The sequence below is a fragment of the Pogona vitticeps genome, chromosome 2 (genome assembly GCF_051106095.1).
Source record: "Pogona vitticeps strain Pit_001003342236 chromosome 2, PviZW2.1, whole genome shotgun sequence".
Taxonomy (NCBI): domain Eukaryota; kingdom Metazoa; phylum Chordata; class Lepidosauria; order Squamata; family Agamidae; genus Pogona; species Pogona vitticeps.
Genome location: NC_135784.1, coordinates 131,686,275 through 131,708,600, shown reverse-complemented (window position 1 = coordinate 131,708,600; position 22,326 = coordinate 131,686,275). Strand labels below are relative to the sequence as shown.

The 22,326-nt window shown below is 44.0% G+C and overlaps 1 protein-coding gene and 1 long non-coding RNA gene across 5 annotated transcripts in view; one reads left to right on the top strand and one right to left on the bottom strand.

Annotated features, from left to right (window-relative positions):
- The window catches only part of SEPTIN9 (septin 9), a 268,264-nt gene that overhangs the window by 164,308 nt on the left and 81,630 nt on the right, over positions 1-22,326 (bottom strand). For 2 of the 4 annotated variants that reach the window (XM_020785975.3, XM_078385987.1), the window contains exon 1: positions 19,918-20,778. The exons of the other annotated variants lie outside the window; for them this stretch is intronic. In XM_020785975.3, coding sequence (XP_020641634.2) covers positions 19,918-19,939 — 22 coding nt within the window. In that variant the 5' untranslated portion in view covers positions 19,940-20,778. Of the gene's footprint in view, positions 1-19,917; positions 20,779-22,326 lie in introns of those variants that run through there. 4 annotated transcript variants of the gene reach the window in all.
- On the top strand, positions 258-12,024 carry LOC110075077 (uncharacterized). Its single transcript, XR_002299908.3, has 3 exons — positions 258-370; positions 10,861-10,944; positions 11,887-12,024. It is a non-coding gene; the product is annotated as an uncharacterized LOC110075077 (long non-coding RNA).

Sequence of the window (22,326 nt, the reverse complement as noted above, 5' to 3'; positions counted from 1 at the left end):
TTTACTTTTCCAAGGTGGAACAATTTGGGCTTTTTGCCATGTGGTTAATTGTGGTTATGTTCTTTTAAAGATGGGGGCATGTCTTTAGGTAGTGTTTCAATGACATAGGCAGTTGGGGCCTGACATTCAGGGTTCCTGCATTCTTTCCTTTCCCCTGTTCATTATCTGATTTAATTTTAAAAAAGTTTCTTACACATATGAAATCAGTACTAATATGGGTCATTGTTATTATTATTTCCTGTATTTACGTCCCTGTCAGATCTTCAGAGGTGGAACCAGAGAAAAGGAAGGAAGGAAGGAAATCTGTGGGCTGGAATGCAACTTATATCACATCCACTATGAACTCTCAAATCAATCTGCAGACCCCTGGGTGAGCACTGACTGTGATTTCAAATGTAGTACAGGCCACAAATCAAATCACACTTTTCAATGTAACCATATCCTCAGAGGCTTTAAAGAGCAAACCTAGCAGTTTGAAAGCATGCAAATGCAAGTAGATAAATAGGTACCACCTCGGTGGGAAGGTAACAGCGTTCCGTGTCTAAGTCGCACTGGCCATGTGACCACGGAAGATTGTCTTCGGACAAATGCTGGCTCTATGGATTAGAAACGGGGATGAGCACCGCCCCCTAGAGTCGAACACGACTGGACAAAAATTGTCAAGGGGAACCTTTACCTTTACCTTTTTATCGAGTCTCTGGCATAAATAGGCGAAAGGCTTGTAGCACAGAGCTGAGAAAGAGCTTTAGAGGCCTTCTTCTGGGGAATGCAGTCACCCAGTGTGTTTGGAGGACCTGTAATGCTTTCCCCCTGCTCCTGAAGGAAAGCATTTACTATTCTTACTTCCAGCTTATTCACTGCCACACAACTTTCACCTGCTCAGCTACTTTCCATGAAGCTCGTTCGCTTGCTGCACACACACACACCCCTAGCTCTCCTCTGGGACCACAGCCACTAAAGTGCAGTCATCAAGCCATTTCTCTTGCCAGGAATCATTGTGAACACAAAAAGCCATCACCAGAGACATTTCCCTTCACCTCCCCCTCCCCCTCTTTCCTTGGCCAGGGGATTGAAAGGAAAAGTAAATGCTGCCACCTAGTGCTGTCACAGAGACTTGGCAGAAGGAAGGAATCCTGAACTATAAGATACCATAGAATGGCTGATCAGGGCATTAACTGAAGACCTATGTGAGTTCTTGAACATCATAGCTTCTTGACACCGCATGCTAAAGAAAGCATCCGCCAGGTAACACTATTTATTTGGCTTTAATTTGCCTTACATCGACTGTTCCTGGTAGTTTAAATTCCTAATCCCAACTCTGTTAGCCGCAAGCCACGTCACTGGTAACTCTTCCCTCCCCAATTGAAAAGAAACTCTTTGAGTTTCAGAAAGGGAGAAGGAGTGAGGGGCAGATTGCCTGTGACTGTCCTCTGTTTTAAGAGATGCTCCGTGAATTCCAAACGGCTAGCTGAAGAGGAGCTTGAAATCAACATGCATGCTGCAGCTATTTCCACCTAAGAAGCTAAACAGGCTTCTAAACCATCAATCACATGAATTTGGGACATTAATAACAGTTTCACAAGAACTTGATGCACAGCCTTGAAGAAGATGATTTCTCTGTTTGATTGTTGTGGGTTTTTCAGGCTTCTTGGCCGTGTTCTGAAAGTGGTTCTTCCTGACGTTTTGCCAGTCTCTGTGGCCGGCATCTTCAGAGGACTGCAGTAGGAACTCTGAAGATGCCAGCCACAGAGACTGGCGAAACATCAGGAAGAACAACCTTCAGAACATGGCCAAAGAGCCCAAAAAAACCACAACAACCATTAGATCCCAGCCATGTAACATTTATCTGTTTGTTTTCTTTTATATTCTTAATGGCTGATTAAAGGTATCACCTACTCCTGCATTTGTATTGGCAGAAGGATGGAATCCTTCCTTTTGAGCCCATTTGTGGAACCACAGTATGTGTGTGATCCTGCTTTGCCCACAGCCCATCCTTCCAAAGACACACACTTCCAGTCATCCCTACGCTTAGGAAGCATCATCCCACCATTGCTGATGTTTCCACAAGCAACAACAACAATTGACAGTCCAGGACAGACCATGTGATCTGCCTAGATACTAATTATTTTGTGGAGAGCTACAGAGAAGATTCCAGTGTGTCCTAAGCAGATATGGAAAATAACTTTCCAAAAGTAATTCTCATGAATAACTATAGTGCTTGAAAGGGAATTGATCAAAATTGCTTGCTAGCATGCTTACAAAGTAATTTTAGCCTTTGCAATTGCATTGCCTCCCCTTTTCTTTTTTATGACTTAGCACACAGACATACACATAATGGGAATGATTTAAGCTTGAAAAACTCCTGACAAAATGTCTCTAAAATGCTCTTTAAAAGTAACTTTAAAAGTAAATAGAAACTGTTCATTATGCAAGTAAAGTAACTTATCCAGGGATTCTAACTGATCTTGCATCTCTCTCTGCAGCTTCTAGCAGCAGGAATAAAAGCAGGAATGTGAGGTGTTGGGAACAGTTTTTGCCGCTCCCATGCCACATCAAGCTTCATCAAGATGGTTATTTTCTTGGCAGGAAAACAGCAATCCCAGTCAGAAGTCAATTTGCAGGATTTTTTCCCCTTATAGTCCAACTGATCAGCTGGGATGTGGGGGGGGGAGAGAATCAGGCAGGGTTCTATCAACATCAAGGGTCATGTGCACCCCTCAGTTGTATATTATCCTTCTGTCTTAGAAGGATATTTTGGTTCTGGATCCCATGACCTGGCAACAATATGAGCACTTCTCAGCCAGAGTCACTGAGTTTCTTCTGTATCCCCCCACTTGCTTGGGGCAAATGGCTGATACTGTACTTCAAACTCTTATTGATGTTTGGGGGCCACTGAAAGCAAAACAGAAGCATGCATCAGCAAAACAGCACAGCCACCACATGGTCTACAGCCTTGAGCAGGGAGGAGATAACCTGCTGCCCACACAATGATTTGGACTGCCACTTCTGTAATGGTTAACTGTGAGTTATGCTGCCTAAAGCTTTTGGGAGCTGTAGTCAAAAAAAACACTGAAGAACATCATCCACCCGAAAACAACAGAGTGACTCTACAGAAGCCTTTGGCTCTGATTAGTGCAATCATACTGGCCACCAGATGCTCATAAATTGTCATTGTAACAAAACGGGGATCTGTTTATCCCGGGCAATCCTGTTTTCTATCAATGCGGTATACTAGGAGAAGCTCTGCTACAAACATTTCATAGTGTGGTTGCTGGGATTGTTTACTGCCAAGCAAGAGAAGCATTTTTTAGATCATGGGATTCAGGACACTGTAAATACATTGTGCTCTGAAACAGCTGTTGCAGTTATGAGGTTTGCTTGTTTATTTAAAAAAAGAAAAGAAAAAACTGAGGTCAGCTCTGTCCCTCCCCTAAATATGTCATCTAATCGACACAAGGCATACATCTATTATCCCAGTATTGGCTGCATCATCTGCCTGGCCTTTGTCTTCTACTTCAGAAGGATGGTCTACATCCTTTCCCTTTTGAAGTTTCTGAATATATATTAAATCAACTATTCTTCTGGACGGTGAAAAAGCAAACCAAATCATAAAGTCTGGCAAATATGCTTTAAGGATAAGGGAAAAGAAGGCAGGGCAGTGATGAAAGTAGCTGCCAAGCAATCCGGACCACATACAAGTTATCCCCCAATTGATGCTGGGCACATCTTGGCTTCTGGAAAGCAGACTGTAGGAGCTGCCTTCCTCTGAACGTGAACTGCTAGAGAAGAGAGCACAGGAAAGCTTTCTTTGCAGCCAGCATAGCGACTGACTGGGAGATTCTGGAACTTTATATGCTGTGTGAAAAGCACGGGTAGGCAGAATAAGAACACAAAGACCGGAACACACTACATTTCCAGGGTGGCTCCTCTGGTGGGCATACTGCTTGATTCATAGACTGCTTCAGTTTTTTTAAAAAAAAAAAATACGACATTTGAGAAAGAGAAGAACTTTTCCATTTCCTTACAGTGTTTCCAAGAGCAAATACAGAGAGATGGTTCAAACTCCTTAGAGTGAGAAGGACAAAGGCACGTCTGTTAAATGTGTCTGAAACACACTGTGCTTTATCCATTGGCCAGGAGAGGCCCAGGGATTTTAAGGTATTTGCCAAAGGTGCATGCGTCAAGCCACTGGCAGAAGCAAAACTGGACTCCAGTTCTTTCATAATCCACTTATTTTTCAATATAAGGCAAAAGATTAAACACTGGAGCTTTCTCAATGGGGCACCGAGGATGGCTGTTCCCTCTAAGATATTCAAGGAACATCTGGAACCTCATTGAATCTCCCGGACCCCACCTGGGCACACTATGGGATTGCTCACTGCTTAACTCAGTGGGTAGCACTAACATAGTGGCCTTCAAAGTGAGTTTGATGAAGTTCATGGAGTATGGGAACATCATTGGTTAATAACTATAAAACCTACACAGGAGAGGGCTACTGCCTTCCTGTTCTACTCATGGGCTTCCCATATGTCTGTGTTTGGCCCATGCCAGAAACAGGAAATTGGACTAGAAAGGCCTTCATCTAATCCAGCTGGATTCTCCCTTCTCTTCTCAGCAGAAAAAGGCTATAAGCTCGAATGCACCCTCCTCCACCCTTTTTTAAAAAGCGGGCGTTTATCCTATCCAGATCAGGGAGCTTAGTGGGAGAACAGAATGGGGGGAAAAGAGTATTCTTTCCCCAGAAAGAAAAGTAAGAGGTCAAAGAACAGCTGAACACATCCACAAAGAAGCAGCTCCTAGTCACACATTCTGATCTGGGGCCAAGTGAGACCTTGACTATGGCAGAAATTTTGGAGATTGGTGGAGAAATTGGTGGAAAAAATAGAGTCAGTGTGATGTAGGGGTTCATGACCCTCACCTGGAGTATTGTGTCCAGTTCTGGGCACCTCAATTCAAGAAGGATGTTGACAAACTGGAACGTGTCCAGAGGAGGGCGACCAAAATGGTCAAAGGTCTGGAAGCCATGTCCTATGAGGAGCGGCTCAGGGAGCTGGGAATGTTTAGCCTTACAAAAAGAAGGTTAAGAGGAGACACGATAGCCATGTTTAAATATCTGAAGGGATGTCATGTTGAGGAAGGGACAGGTTTGTTTTCCACGGCTCCAGACACTAGGACAAGGAGCAACGGTTTCAAACTTCAGGAAGAGAGTTTCCACCTGAATCTTAGGAAGAACTTCCTGACAGTCAGAGCTGGTCGGCAGTGGAATAGGCTGCCTCGGAGTGTGGTGGAGTCTCCTTCTTTGGAGGTTTATAAGCAGAGGCTGGAGGACCATCTGTCAGGAGTGCTTTGATGGAGTTCCTGCATGGCAGGGGGTTGGACTCCATGGCCCCTGTGGTCTCTTCCTACTCTGTGATTCTATGTGCTTCCCAAGACTTGGAAGACCCAGATTCCAGTCTTCACTGCAAATTGCCGGGTGCCCTTGGGCCAGCCATTCTTTCTCCACCTGAGTTGCTGTGGTGAGGAGAAAGTGAGCTGAAGGAGGAGAGTCACACATGCTCCCCATGAGCTTATGGATGAAAAGCCAAGGCATTTCATTCTTTCATTCCTTGTATTTCTAGCCATGCCTTTCTCAGAATACCGAAAAGGGATCTAACATGGTTTAGAAAACGCCTAAACAACACATGTTAAGGCAGTTAAAAATACAAGAGATCTTTCCGGATTGCAATGGCTAGCGTTCCTCACCATTCTCTCTGCTACCCCCCAACAGATGTCAGCTGGACTCCAACAGGAGAGCAGTCCTTGCCTGCCTCTGAATTTCAGGTTCAATATGCCACCTCTTTACTGAAAAGCATGTCCAGCTGCTTCTTAGCTGTATCCTGGCTGGATCTTTTCCTCTCCACCATTCACAGAAATGCTCCTGCTCTGAAACATTTTAACATTTTATTTTTCAAATTGAGCTCATCAGTTTTATGTTTCTTTCACTCCAGGAAGTCCTGCTGGCTCCGAAGGACCCCACAGGGCTGAGGCAAGGAACTAAGGCAGTGCATCCATTTTGCATGCAAGGTTCATCCGCAGGAGATGTTCCTCTCCATGCCGTCTCCTCTCCCTCCCCTCAAACAAGCCATCAGCTCCCTGGAGCATTTGCACATCTCATGTGGAGCACACACTCCGCCCCTCCTCCAGCTTTTGGCACAAACCAAGTTGCACACCCAATTGACTTGCTGGCTTGTTTCAGGGTGATTTCCATAACCGGCTCCTGTCCTCCCCCCCCCCTCTCTTTTTCTCTCTTTAGGCTGATTTAGGCTTGGGAGGAAAAGCATCTGAAACTAATAAACTCTCAGTGGATGCCTTTCCTGAGCATTACTCATGCAGCCACTGAGCACTTGAGGATAGAAAGCAAGGCAGTGGGCAGCCAAGGAGTGGAAAGGGAGCAGGGAGGGCAGGAGGGGAGACGAGGCAGCGGCTTTTTTTGCAGGATTTATGCAAGGCAAGGAAGCACAGCAGAGAGGACCCAAGAAAGTAATCTGCATTTGGAAGGGGAAAGGGGGTAGGAACCCCTTCCAGCAGACAGAGGAAATTGCTGGGATAGGGAGGCAGGGAGAGAGAGGTGTTGTATGTCAGTACGTTTAGAAGACCAAATGATCGTAAGGCTAAACCATGGAGCTAACAGTCGCAACCGTATTCGCTTCAAAGATATCAAAGAACAACAATCACGCAGTGGCGTCTGACAATCCTCTCCTGCTTCCTTCCTAAAAAGCAGTCAAACAGCTAATGATGGTTATGAGACAGTTGTGCAAATCAGGATTGTACCCGCCCTGTTGTTGATGCTCCATCAGTCAGGGAAGGTTAGGCTTCTTCCACCTTACTTTAAGGGTTTGTTTTTTTTCCCTTCATCTGGTCCCTCCACCTCTTATCATAGCATTTGAGTCTCAATACTGGAAGCACTGAGCTCTGCATGGAAAGGCGAACGATATCTGTTTTAGGTCACAGCATATGATGCAGGTCCCGGGCTGAAGGCAAGGGCTTAATCACACCTGCCATAAAACCCCTTTTATATCAATTCTTTCCGTACCTCTGTTGTACCAATATACAGTGGTGCCTCGCTAGACGATGATAATCCGTTCCACTGAAATCACTGTTTAGCGAAATCATTGTCTAGCGAAAAGCATTTCCCCATTTGAATGCATTGAAACCTGTTTAATGCGTTCAAATGGGGAAGAATCGTTGTCTAGCAAAGATCGGCCATAGGGAAGCCGCTTTGCAAACCGCCGATCAGCTGTTTAAATCGCTGTCTTGCGAAGCTTAGGTCCCGAAAACACCCGTTTTGCGAGCGCAGATGGAGCTATCAAAATCGTCGTCTAGTGAAAATCGGTTTGTGAAGCAGGGACCAAACATTTTCCAGTGAAATTCCATCATAGGAATCACTGTTTTGCGAATCACTATAATGATCGCAAAAAGACAATGTCTAGTGAAAAAAATGTCATGTGGGGTAACTGTCTAGCGAGGCACCACTGTACTTATTTTCATCATCATGTGGTATATATACTGGCGGGAACATTTCTCATTGGTGTTAACAATATTGATTCATTTCTTCCTATTTGAAACGTTACTGCCAACTATGACGTGGAACTGATTTATTTTCTCTAATGTTTCCTGGGGCAGTGTTGCCCCTACTTTTATTTAAAACAACAACAACAACAAAACCTAACTGATATATCAGTGTGGTAAAAATAGACTCTTTTTTCAGAATGTTTGGCCTGTGGGGCCTGTGAATCCGGAAGCAATGCTTTGCCCATCGTGGCCCTGGCCCCTGCCTGTATGGCTGTGCTGCTTGGCAGACAGTAGGTTGAAGCATACAAGCCAAATGGCACACAGAAGGCAATCCATGCTGAGATTGTCCCTGTAAAGCCGTATGATGGTTTATCATCAATATATCGATATACTGGCTGCAAGGTGTGTTTTTTTAAAAAAATTACTCACAAGGAAGCCATGCTGCAGTCATGGCAGCCACCGGTTCCTGGGACAAAGGATGTGGGGGGAAAAATCGATGGGAATGTGCACAACATGCTATACACTGGTAATGAATCAATACATCATGGGTACAATTTAAAATCACCCTCTTGGATAGGGTGCATTCCAGGTACACTGGAGATAAACCGCTGGCTGGGAAAAATGAGTCAATCTTGGCCATGTGTTGTGTGCTTAGAACTTTATGAAGCAGTCTTTTAAAAATGGCCAAATCAGTGTAACTCAAGTTCTTTTGCCAGGTTTGGTCGAGCCCTAAGTCAGTCCAGAAATGGACCAATGCCTGGATGGAAGGGCTGCCCCACATAGCCTTGTCCTCAACGTCTAGGTGAAAACAGTACATGGGAAAATCATTAATGATGGCATTAAGTAAGGACATACCACTTAATGGTAAACAAACCCATGCTAGTTATTCACTGAGTAGTTGTGGTTCTACCACTAAGATCAGATCACCCGTGGATATAAAAGTTGCCTTGAATGAAAAGAGGAGGTCTTTCAAGGTCATGAGGGGAGAAGAGCAAGAAGGGCCAGCTCAGTGCAATGGTAGGGAAGATTCTCATGGGTACGTATCAAAAATGTGTTCACATACCTCTAGCTGTGGGTGATGGGATGGACCTTAGCAATACTTCCTGCAGATATCATACAATAAGGTTCCCAATGAGAAAACCTGGTTTTCATTTTTTACAAAGACTTATCTCAGATTAGAGCTCAGGCCAGAGATTTCCCGTTTTCTCTTTCTCTACCCCTCCCCCAAATGCCTCTGAGGCAGAACAATAATTGCAAACATATTTACGGATGGAATGGTAACAGAGAGGACTGCCTGGATTCATTCTCCTCCCCATATGATCATGTTTCACTTAGTTAACATGATACGGGGTCCCTCTTGATCCTGCTGCCAACACTGCAGATGTCTTCAGTTGGGAGGAGGAAAAGGAAAAAGGACCGCCCCAGACACTGGAAATACCCCGAGGTCTCTTTCTCTCTCCCCCTCCTGCCTGCAACAAACACCCCATATACACAAGGGGCTATGCTGATTCACAATACTATGCAAATGACAAGCTGATGTGGCATGCAGGCAGGCGTAAGAGTCACCATACAGATTTCATTTTTTTAATCATATGTGCCTAAGATGAAAAAGCCAGGCTTCAGAGTTCAGCATGTAGAGCCAATGCACTGTGCACTCTCCATATGCAAAGGGGCTGAGCTTTGATATCCTGCGTCTTGTGTACTGTGGTCTGTTCTCTGTGCATAGTTGTTTGAACTCAACATCTGTGTGGGACTTCAGCTTCTTGGGGGGAGTGGAATGGAAATCTTTGTTGTAGAAGTTTGATTGCTTTATGTACAGCCACGTGAAAAAGAAAGTACATCCCCTTTGAATGTTATGGTTTTACTTATCAGGACATAATAAAAATCATTCAGTCCTTAACAGGTCTGAAAAGTGGGCAAATATTACCTCAGATAAACAACAACACATGACATATGACACTGTGTCATGATTTTTTTTTTTTACAAAAATGAAGCCTCACTCAAATTCAAATAAATTGTTCACTTCACTAAACTTACAGATATTCTAATCTGCAGTGTTGCAAAGTTTGCTCTAAATCAGCCCATCAACACACACTGGTTTGATATCTGACATCTCTCTCTCTCTCTCTCTCTCTCTCTCTCTCTCTCTCTCTCTCTCTCTCTCTCTCACACACACACACACACACACACACACACACACACACACACACACACACACACACACACACACACACACACACACACACACACACACATACACAAAGAGACAGAGACAGAGAGAGAGAGAGAGGGAGGGGAGGGAGGGAGAGAGACAGAGACAGAGACAGAGACAGAGACAGAGACAGGAAGGGAGAGAGGGAGAGAGGGAGAGAGAGATTGAGAGAGATTAACCAGTCAAAGAAAAGGCAGTGCTGGGACAAAGTTGAGTTCTGTGTGACAAGACCTGTTATGAAATACAATCTTCATCAGAACTACAGCTCAGGCGTGAAATACACTGGTCAAAATCCAGCAGGATGTGTGCTCTGATGGACTTTATAATCTTAGGGTGGGAGATTACTACCGCCAGGATTCGTTACTAGTCGCCCCCCTACCCTGTCCTTCTTCTGGTGATCAGCACTGTTAGAGCTGATAGTAGACCATCTGCTTAGTAGAGAGTTCAGTACAAAAGCAAAACACACAAACATGCTCACACACAAGCAGAGTAGACAAGTTCCTTTGATCAGGAGTTTGTGTTACCAGGAGGAATAGAGGATGCAAAAGCCCATTTCCCAGGGCCAGCCCTACCACTAGGCAAGGTGTGGTAGCTGCCTTCAAATAAATTTTGGGTATCATAAATAGGCAGCAAAGTCTTGCACATTAAATCTATTTTTATTGTATTTTTACTACCGGAGATGGAGAGAGTTGCTGGTGGGATTTTCTTCCTCATGTGCCAAAACAATTTAGCCTGCTTTGGGTACTAAACATGTTGAATGGTGGGAGGAGTGTCATCATTTGGTGGTCCATCTCAGGCAGGAAAATGTCTCACAATATGAGATTAAAGAGGAACCCAACCCAAACAGTGCACTATATGAAGAGAGATTGAAAAGATAAAGGTGTAACTAATTTTAGAAATAGTAGCCATTGTTGTTCTTTAGTCATTTAGTCGTATCTGACTCTTCGTGACCCCATGGACCAGAGCACGCCAGGCCCTCCTATCTTCCACTGCCTCCTGGAGTTGGGTGAAATTCATGTTGGATGCTTCAATGACACTGCCATCGCATATGTAATATGTAATAGCACATATGCTATTAAATCTTTTGCACATTGTAGGACTCCACTCCGTGCCTTGATACTGCAACAAAGACGGCCTCCCTGATCTCAAGGTCCTCCAGGATCTCTTTCTCCTGGTAAAAGGTAAAATCTGCATGAGGTAAAATTATTTGTGTCGACTAAAATGCAACCCATCTGTACAAGTTAACAGAGGGCGCAATGATGTGTTGGCAGAAATGAATTCATTTTAAAACCAAATCCTGCCGCCTTCTCTTTTTGCTTTTTCCTTGCTATTGCTCAGCAGCCTGTGACCTCAGTAGATTCACTGGCAAGCTCAGTCTTTTAACATATCTATTACTTAATACCATCTGATTAGGTCCATCAGTATAGATCTCAGCAGCTAATTGTCACTAATTAAGAAGTTAGTGGTTGTACCTTCTTCTGCACATCCCATTGTGTGATGTGGTCTGTGACAAGAAATTCTTAACTTCTGACTTCTTAATTAGTGGCAATTTGCTGCAGAAATTTATGGTGATGGACGTGCACTGGCACAATTATTCAGTTGGATTCTGGCCACTGTTTGTGACATAGCTGATTATTTTTTACTGTGTCAAGCTGCTACAAATTTGCAAGAAGCCCTTCAGCAGAAATCTTAACATGCTGTCAACACTCATTATTTCCTCTTAGACCTTGTAATATTTATCAACCAGTTTTTAATAATGTCTTCCCTCTTCTGCCCTTCCCAAACAGTTGGTGGAAGGAAGAAATGACAGTAAAGATGTAGAGGGCTGGACCAAGGCATCTGACACACATCTTCAAAGTATATGGGGAAACAAAGGAGACATTTCAATTGTGGGAGAGGTCTTCAAACTTACAAGAGAGAGAGAGGGGGGGGGGAGGGAGAGGGAGAGGGAGAGAGAGAGAGAGAGAGAGAGAGAGAGAGAGAGAGAGAGAGAGAGAGAGAGTGTGTTTTAGGAGCTGATCATCCCTTGCTAGAATATATTGCCTAAAACAGATTTTGGTCACGTTAGCCTCTTATTGACCAATTTAACTTTTTTGACCCCATACTGTCTCCTTCCCCCACAGGTGAACAGTCTGAAACAACGTGGAAGCATCTGATGTACATGATTTGGAAGAAAAAATGTGGGATAAAGTTCATGTTTGCTTTGCTTTTCCTTCCTTTCGCCAAGTTCTAGTGGTAACTAAAACAAACAAAATACTTCAGAACTTGTTCATTCAAGGACCTTTGTTATCTTTAAGAATTAACATTTACTGAAAAGCCTCAAAGTGCACAGCACTTTAAGGCTTTGCATCCACCTTGCCTTCACAACAACCTTGTAAGGAAAATCTTCATTGTTCCCATTTTACAAACAATAATTTAAAGAGGAGATGAAATTACTCCCTTTGCCTTATACTGTTAGGAAGCAGCACCAAAGCACTTAGCAAGTGACCTGAACAGGATGGCGTAGGGACAGACAAAACCCTGGCTGCCTTCTCGCCTTTTCTGGAGCTATGTTTAGACTTATCTAAAATGTGTCTAAGGCTCACTTTCTTCTTCTTCCCCAGAGATCTCTTTATTTTTCTTTCTCCTTCTTGGTAGGAGGGGCAGACGTACACAGCTTCACCACAGTGGAAAAACAGACCAAAGGCACAGAAGTTCGCTATGAGGGTTACTGTAACCAAGTTTAAAGCTCAATTTCCTGCCTTCTTTCCGAATAGGCTTCCTGAATAAGTTTTCAGTTTTTTTAATGAGTTTCCAGAGTAGTTCATATCCTTCAGCTCATATCCTATCTCACTGCACCCCAGCTGGCTCCACCATAAGCCACAATGAGGCAAGTGCCTCAGGCTTATGAAAGGGCAGCACATGGCTTCGCACTATTTGTATTTTTGCTACCAGTGAACGAGCAACCTGCTTGTGGAGTTTTCTTCTGCAGGTACCAAAATTACCAAAATTACTGGGATGTTATGCATTTTGACTTGGCTGTTGGGGTTGGTGGCATTTGCTTTTCTTTCTCAGACAGCAAAACGTCTTGGGCTGGCCCTGCCCTGAATTTTGCTGGTATAAATACCAATAGTCTCACCTAGACAGTATTCAGATCCCCTACTCTACGCAGCACTCCAACTGCGTACCTTGCATGCAGGTGAAACTATTTTGGCTCAGAGCAAGCCACATTTCCATTCCCTTAGCAACATAAAACACAAAAATGCTAGTTCAATGTAGTTCACACAACCTTTTGCTGTGGCAAAATGCCCAGTTAAATGACTACCTGATTGCTTCACTAAACAACCCAATTATATTCTATTGTTTTTGACCAAGCACAGTTTAGCTGCAGGGTGGTACACAAAAGACCACATCCTGCCATGCTTTGTAAAGGTCCTGTGCATAAGACCACAAACTATCCTAGATTCATTTTTTTAAAACATATCTACAAATTCATGGTATCACACACTGTGGAGTAGATACAACCCAAACCATAAAAATCATTAAAATCCACAGATATTTTAATGTCATTTCTACAAACGGAGGGAAAACTCATACCATCATAATTAGTTAACTTTGAAGCTTCTGCAGAATTAAGCATTTTTTACAACTGTCTTGTGTGGCAGCGCTGCGGGCTAAACCGCAGAAGCCTGTGCTGCAGGGTCAGAAGACCAGCAGTTGTAAGATCGAATCCATGTGACGAAGTGAGCGCCCGTCGCTTGTCCCAGCTCCCGCCAACCTAGCGGTTCGAAAGCATGCAAATGTGAGTAGATAAATAGGGACCACTTCGGTGGGAAGGTAACAGCGTTCCGTGTCTAAGTCGCACTGGCCATGTGACCACGGAAGATTGTCTTCAGACAAAACGCTGGCTCTACGGCTTGGAAACGGGGATGAGCACCGCCCCCTAGAGTCGAACACGACTGGACAAAAATTGTCAAGGGGAACCTTTACCTTTACATGTGTTATTTACTGCTTCAATTAAATGCCTCTAAACATAATATAATAAGAGATTTGAACAATCTCTTTGTTGTCGTTTTTGTTTTTAGTAGGGTAAATTGTTACTGTCCATTTTCCAGTCAAGAGCAAATATACTGTTATGGTTAGAATAGGAGTGAGTAAGCCAAGTGGGCTTGAGGGCTGAATTCTTGCCCCCAGGCCTACCACACACTTCACTGACTCCAGAGACAGATGTAATTGGCCTCTTCTAAAAAGTGTATCATTTCTATTTTTGGTTTGAGGGAGGGGGAGGAGGTCTCCAGGCACTTGCCACCAAGGCACCTACAATGAAAACTGTCCTTCTGAAGAGCAGACATGATCCAGTTTTGACCCAGAAATGGGGGTTGTGAAGGGCCTAGGGAACAGTAAAATCCCACCCAGAGAACCACATGTGAGTTGGGTTTAGATGATTGGACTGGGCCAATAATTTTCTCTCTTAACCTGACCTCCTAAACCTTACAGGGTTGAGGTGAGGATAAAGAGGTGAGAAGGAAAACTACATACTGTATGCCACTTTGAACTAATTTATGTATATCTCTAATTTCTCTCATAATTGGGACCCCAGGCAGCAACTGGGCCCCAAGATGAGATGACAAGACAAAATATCTCCTTATTACATATTTGGGGGGGGGGGTCACACAGATGCACGATTCAGATGATGGGCTTTCTAACTTGCATGTGTTTCTGAGATGCACCAACTTCCACAACTCTGTGGGGTCCTGAGGATCTTTTGGAAATGGAAAAATCTCTGATATTCTGTAGAGCAGGGTGGGGTAGGTTTGGGAATAGCAAGGGTGAATTTTTCCCAATAAGGGCCTTCTGGCAATCTGAATGTAGACAAGACATGCATATTCCTTTGTGTGACTCAAAAGCAATATCCAGGAATGCTTTGAAGTGGTTCTAACCAAAGGAGGCAGGGTTTAAGAATGAGAGAGTTGAGAACACATCATAGGACTCCTGAAGAAACAAATAGGTCTGAAAAGACATGGCTTCCTCTGCTTGCTATCATTCTTTAAAATACTAGGTACAATATAATTAGGAAGGTAAACAGAAGCAAGCCCTCTTATTTCTTACTTTGTTTTATACTGCAGACATTTTTGGGCACAAAGGCCACCAACAGTATAAAAGCCAAACTGAACTATAAAGTAGTTTATAATAATTTGGTCTGCACAATCAATAAACTACAAGGCTATAGTTTATAGCCCAAACTGTGCTCAATCCCAGATAGCTGGCTCAAGGTTGACTCAGCCTTCTGTCCTTCCGAGGTCAATAAAATGAGTACCCAGCTTGCTCGGGGGGGGGGGGCAATGTGTAGCCTGCATAATTAACTTGTAAACCACCCAGAAAGTGCTTGAAGTGCTATGGGGCAGTATATAAGCAGCACGCTTTGCTTTGCTTTGCTTTGCTTTGCTTTGCTTTGCTTTGCTTTGCTTTGCTTTGCTTTGCTTTGCTTTGCTTTGCTTTACAGACCATATTCCATGCTTTATCAAGGACTTGTCAACTTCTTTATACTGCTTTAGAGTGACTCAAATTACATGAGATGCTCATGTTTCAAAGCTGTTCCCTTCTCTCACTATTTCACCTCCTTAGGGGTAAAAGTCTGAGTAAAAAAGCTTGCAAATTAAGCCCCTGTTTGCCTTCCAGTGACCAGTCACAAAACAAAGCTCCATGGAACACAAGATACTGTACTGGCGTAAGAGAAAGCATTTGCTATTACAAACAGATGTCTTTCAACACTTAAGGATGCCCTGATCCTAGTGAAATGCTAACATTACACCCTAGTTCTGCTTCACTGTCAGGAATTGCTGGATATGTGTATAGGTTCCCCTCAAGGGACGTGGTGGCGCTGCGGGCTAAACCGCAGAAGCCTGTGCTGCAGGGTCAGAAGCCCAAGCAGTCGTAAGATCGAATCCACGCAACGGAGTGAGCTCCCGTTACTTTGTTCCAGCTCCCGCCAACCTAGCGGTTCGAAAGCATGCAAATGCAAGTAGATAAATAGGGACCACCTCGGTGGGAAGGTAACAGCGTTCCGTGTCTAAGTCGCACTGGCCATGTGACCACGGAAGATTGTCTTCGGACAAAACGCTGGCTCTATGGCTTGGAAACGAGGATGAGCACCGCCCACTAGAGTCGAACACGACTGGACAAAAATTGTCAAGGGGAACCTTTACCTTTACCTTTACATGGCAAGCCAGTGAACTGCAGGTGCTGGAAAGATTCTTCCCATCCAGCCTGTCCATTAGACAGAAAAGAATGTAACTTTTTTGGTTTGGTTTGGTTTGGTTTTTGCTTGAATACCATAGTCTTCATGAGCTCTAAAGCGTTCCTGCATTCTTGCTTGCCCCTCAGTCCTGCCTCCTGGTTTGCTCTGAGATTCTGGCTTGCTCTTTGGTCCTGTGGATTAACGGGTCCATGTTTCTCAGTTTCTAGTTCACCTCAGGCAGCTCTTCAAGGCCCAGCAATCAGCTAAAGCAGAAGAGCTGAGTCTCTGGTATGCTGTATTTTGTTTGCTAGGTAGAATGTGCACTACACATTATGCTTTGCAAATGATAGGTAAGCCCAAGACTTACTTTGAAAATCTTCCAAATTAACAACATACAGTGGGGTCTCTACTTAAGAACTTAATCCGTATTGGAAGGTGGTTCTCAAGTGGAAAAGTTCTTATGTAGAATCTGCATTTCCCATAGGAATGCATTGAAAACCATTTGATCCGTATCTGCTCTTTTCCGTCCATAGAAACTAATGGGAAGCTCCTATTCTGCCTTCTGCCACTAGAGGGGGATATTTTTCTTTTTTTCTTAGGTCAGGGAACAGTGTTAAAAGCACTTCTGACGAAGCTAATTTTGAAGCAATGGACTAAAAACCAATTAATCTGTTCTGGCTGTTTTTTTGTTATGTAGAGGTGCGTTCGTACATTGAAGCATTAGTTCCCATAGGAACTAATGCAAAGCTGGTTAATACGTACTCTACCACTAGGGGGAGAATTTTTTTTAACCTAAGATGACCTAAGGTTAAAAAAAGAGCAGGAAAGTTTGTTTTTTCCTGTTCTTATCTAGGATTTCTGTTCTCAAGTAGAAGCAAAATTTAGCAAACGGAGCTGTTCTTAAGTAGAATTGTTCCTAAGTAGGGACGTTCTTAAGTAGAGACCCCACTGTAAATGCTAAGGCCCTGGGTGTCCTGATCAAAGCAAAGCCGCCTAGAGTGGTCACAATTGACCAGAAAGGCGGGGTATAAATGAAATGAAATAAAATAAAATAAAATAAAAAAGCATGTACAACCAGTGGGCACAATATAAAAGTGCTGTCTGTACCAAACATTCATGTCTGACCAAATTCATTCAGTTAGAGAAGTTAATCACAAGACAAAAACCAAGAAATCAATCAGATACTGCTACTTTTCCTTTCTTTCGACACACACATCATCATTACCATCATCATCCCCACCACCTCATTCCCTTTTTTGTTCCCGCTGGTTCAATATATATATATAAAGTTATATAATCCTAATTATTCTCTCCACAATTGTGCATCTTTGTAAATTGGCCCACAATGCTCTTCCTGGAGGGAAAGAGCAGAGAGAGAGAGAAAAGGAAGAGACACTTATTAAGCAGCAAGCATGAATAGACATGCATGCCTGTTTTCCCCTGGGGGTTTGAAAAAGGGACAGAGGTCCCAGGAGGAGGAGGAGGAGGAGGAGGAGCGCATCTGCCCAGGATAACCCCAAGGACGACGTGAGCAGAAGCACAGCAGGGCCGCGTGTTGCATAAGAGAGAATGTGCTGAAATGTGACAGCCCTGCTGCTGCTCTGGATGGCGGCGGCTGCTGCTGCCAAAGCCAGGCTCCCGCCCCCAATTCTGCCTAGTGTTTGGTACGTAACTCAACTCTCTTGCTGGACCACGAGGCCCAGATTAGACCAGAGAGCTGGGCTCAGTTTTCCTCAGCCACTGCTGCACTCCACCCTCACTTGGTGGTTTTTCTCTTGAACATGTGGTTTTGCTTCCAATAGGAATGGCCAACAGCCCAAGCCAGCAACGCCCAGGAGAGCTGCAGAGCTTCCCCGCTAGCGCTCCTCCTCTGCCAGCTAACAAAACTCAGAAGCACAAACGGACTTTTTGCGGCTCAAAAGGAGGCAGAGAATTCTTCTCCCAGCCCTTAGATGCATCAAAAAAAGAAAGCCATCAGAGACAAACAGGAGCGTTGAGGGACCATATTCTGGTCTGCACAAAGAAGCACACAAAGCAGCTTTCCTCTCAAAAGCCTTGATGATAAAGCTAGCCCATTGAAGAAAATACCTAGTCATTTTCGGCCCACTGATGGAATGTGCAGGTTACTTACACAAACACAGAGGCAAATGGAATCCACCATAGAGAACATTCCTATCACTACCTTCTTCTTTCCAAGCACTAGCCATGCTTTATTATAAATGAAAACAGATTATTCAGACAGTTGGCAGGAGGGGCCCATGCCCAGGAACACTCAACCCTAATTCCACTCTGAAGTCTTGTAAATTTGATTTATATTAATATTACCATGTGCTGGAGGTGAAAGCAAGGAAGTGGAACTATGCTTGCCCAATCCCACATGGTGCAGTCACGGGAAAGAAAAATAATAATCTGAATTAGAAACATTCTGGTTTAAAATTAAGTCCCTAAAATGCAACACCACACTTAAATCCACCTTCTCGTCTACTGGAGAAACATTTCCACAATCTCAGCAAATCAGCCTCATAGTTCCCTAACAGATACCAATTTATGAAAATATTACAAAATAAAACGCTGTGTTGCTTCAACTGGCTAGTTTCAGGAATGGATGAGGACAGAAAATATGGGTTCAGAAGCCAGGAAATAGGTACAACCCAGCATGAATAAATGGCCTGGTTCTTATATAGATTGAACATGAGCAGGTGATCTGATGTGGGGTTCTCTTTACACTTCAGCAAATGTTTCAAAACGTTGGCATTTTTTAATCCTAAACAAGCAGATGGAGGAAGCTTAAGAGACATATTGCTGCCTGAAACACAGCAGCAAATTGTATCCTCCATCCACCCAAACTGAGTACTCAGAACTACTTCAACACAAGAGGGAGGAAAGCCCACAAGTGTCTCTCTCTCTGAACCTTTCAGTAAAAATATAGTAACAACAAATTAAATAGTTTAACGTTAAATAGGATAATATTGTTTCCCCATCATAGAACCACAGAGCTGGAAGTTCCAAGTCCCTTCCAAGGCAGATAATCATGTGCACTGATTATCTGCCACAGGCAGCCTCCTCACTCTGCCCAACTGTATGACCAGTCCTGACCAGCTATCGCTTGCTATGGAACATAAACACCTGTCAGAGGAAGTACTAAGATACCTTCCTTTGAAAAATCCTTTCTCTAGTGCTGTGCACTCTTGCCAAAAATGTACTTTGCTAAGAGAATGAGGTGAAAGGGGAGATCTGCAGCAACTGTGCTGAATTAATCCCTATTTTCTAGGGTAACACCACCTACACAAGGAATTTGCATGTACTCAGGACACCCTATCAAGGAAAAGCCCTTGCTCAGCAACCCCCTCTCTGCACCATTACAAACAGTTCCAGAGGACAAGGAAGAGCAGGGAAGCTTCTGCCTTTCACACAAGTTTTGGCACGGAAGACTGTGCTAAACCACAACACACAGGCAAACAAAAGGAGCAGCCAGTTTCCAGAATATTAAGGCTTTCTCCAGCCAAGAGCTGGGATAGGCTATCCCCCCCCCCCCCGCCCCACAGCTCATTCCTCCAAGCACTCCCCCCCGTACTGCACAAGTTCACAGTTAACAAGCTCCACATTCATTCCCTTCCCTTGCAGATTCAAAAAATGAAAAATAAGAGAGAGAGAAAGAGAGAGATAAGAATCAAATGAAATCCAGATCCAGAAAACTGTTCTGACCCTTGATTCTTCTATTGCAATAATACAGTCTGCGTGGACACCATACAACGCTGAGAAGGGAGACAGGTAGAACTAAAGTAATGAAACTTAGGGAACACAGATGTGAAATAAGAGCTTTGCTAAACTTTTTCTAATAAAGCTAAATCCACAAGGGGTGATGGGTAAAAGCAGGGAGAGAGACAGAGAGAGAAATACATTTACGCACACCATATTAAATGACTCTTCCACTCACCTGTAATCCGCTCCTTCTCCATTAGTGCAAAATATATTTAGCATCCGGCGTATCCCAAATCGTACTCAACCACTCACCCTCCTGCTTTTCCTTCCTCTTCAAAAAGTGCTTTTAGTCTAATTTCTTCAGTCAGTCGTAATCATAAATGCATCCAAATTACCACATTTCCATGTGCTGATCATATGTTTGTGCTCCAAACTGAAGTAGCTTTGTCTTATTGAAATAGAGAAGGATAAAGAAGGTGCCAAAGGCATGACCCAGAAAAAGAAATTCAATGTGATTTCTCCCCCCCCCACACACAATCCCAGAATATTCTGCCACGTGCAGGGCTACTGAGAAACCCAATTCACCCACAAGGCAGTCTTAAAGGCACAGCACACACATTTCTAGGGCAATGCTGCTCTCTCTCTCTCTCTTGCTCTCTCAACTTCTCACTGAATGTTAGCCTAGAGGATGCTCAGCTACTTGGCTTCTTGGACCCACGCGAGGAGCTACTCATCCAGCTGCTAAAAAGTCTCTCCTGATTTCTCCATGCTTAATTTCAGCTGCTGTTTCCTCCTTCCCTCTTCACTTATTAGTTTGGCAAAGGCATTGTATAGAGTGCCAGAATCCCGCTGGTTCCCTCAGCCAGACTAGTCTGTGAGGGTTGCCTTTAAAAAAAGAAGAAGTCAATTTGTACATAAACGATTCTGCTGATCAAGGCTGACTTCACTCCTCGGCAGCATGGAGGGTGAGGGGAAAGAGAGAGAGGGAGAGAGAATCACCGGCTGCCTGTTCTGCTACCAGGAAGGATTACAGCACATGTTTGCTCTTCCCAGCAGTGGAAAAGGCTTCCACCTCAGGCTTGGCGAGGAGCCGCCCTCTTGCCTTGGCACACAGAGCTGCCCCTGCTGGACTTTTCCTTGTCACAACAGCGGCCAACAGAGATGGGCTTCTACAGCTGGTCTCAAAGGGACAGGCAGCCACGTTCCCCTTGGAAGCATCATGTGGGGCAACCAAACCTCCAACACTGGTGTGAGGATCAGCCCAACCTTGAGGAGTGCTGAACGCTAATAAACACACACACACACACATAAAAACTCGAGGCAGTGAGGTCTGTGCAGGCAGGAACAACCAGCATGGAACCAGGGTGAGTTCACCAGAAGGGACTGACTGGGTAATAAGCTGGTTTTGTTAAGTGCTTTTTGCATACGGTATATGTGTGTTTGGGAGGAGGCTGCAGGCAAGAGCACACTCATGCTGGATTGTGGTTTAGGTCTCTGGCTGTGGAGCTGAAAGTTAGGAGTTCAGTTTTGCACTGTGCTTCCTTGACTGCGCCTGGACACGATGGTCCACAGGGTCCTTTCTAGCTCTGCAGTTCTTTGGTGGTGATGATAAAGCCTTCCAAGAGAAGAGACCTGGATTTGTTTGCAGCTGTCAGGACTGACCTGCTCAGGGTGGCTTGCAGTCCACCTACTCTCACCAAGCCAGCCTATCCATCTCTGAAATCTCCCCTATTTCTGCCACAGCAGAAGATAAAAAAAAAAAAAGAGCATAGCCTTCTTGGTTCGGCGGAGATCACGCTGGTGGGATCTGGGGCCAGACGAACATATTTTGTTGCCTGAAACGGGTCACCAAAATGTACCCCCTTTTAAGGTGCCCCATATCCAAAACCAGCCATGTAATTTTAGCACAGGAGGCAGGAAAACCTACAAACACCTCTCTGTCTTCAGTAAGAAAAATACGATAATAAAATTAGATCATTTTTATTGGAGATCCGGTGTGGTGTAGTAAATAAAGTGATGGACTAGGAATCAGGGGACCTGGGTTCAAGCCAGTTCTCAGTCATGGAAGCTCACTGAGGACTGGAATCGTTAAACCGCTCCTTTTTTATCTGCTTGATATATATGTACTCTGACAGCCTTATTAGGGTTGCTTTAAGTTGGTTCCAATAGAACAGTTTGTGACATAACTTTTTTTAAACAGTTCACTGCCCTTTCAAACTATCCAGTATCTGCTACCTGAAGCCGCTGCCCAAGCTTCTCTAGTGGTAGGGCTGGACCTATGTTAGGATAATAGAATCATACTATAATGGAGTTGAAAGGGGCCTATAAGGCAATCAAATAAAATCCCCTGCTCAGTGGAGGAATCCAAGTCAAAGTATATCTGACAGATGATTGTCTAATTTTCCTTTGAATGCCTCCAGCATTGGAGCATTCACCACCTCTCATGGTAATCGGTTCCATTGTCGTACTGCTTTAAGAGTCAGGAGATTTCTCCTAATACTCAACCAAAATCTGGCTTCCTGTAACTTGAGCCCATTATTATGTGTTCTGAACTCTGGGATGATCAAGGAGAGACCCCTCCCCTCCTTTGTATGACTACTTTTCAAGTACGTGAAAAGTGCTATCATATGTTCCTTTGGTCTTC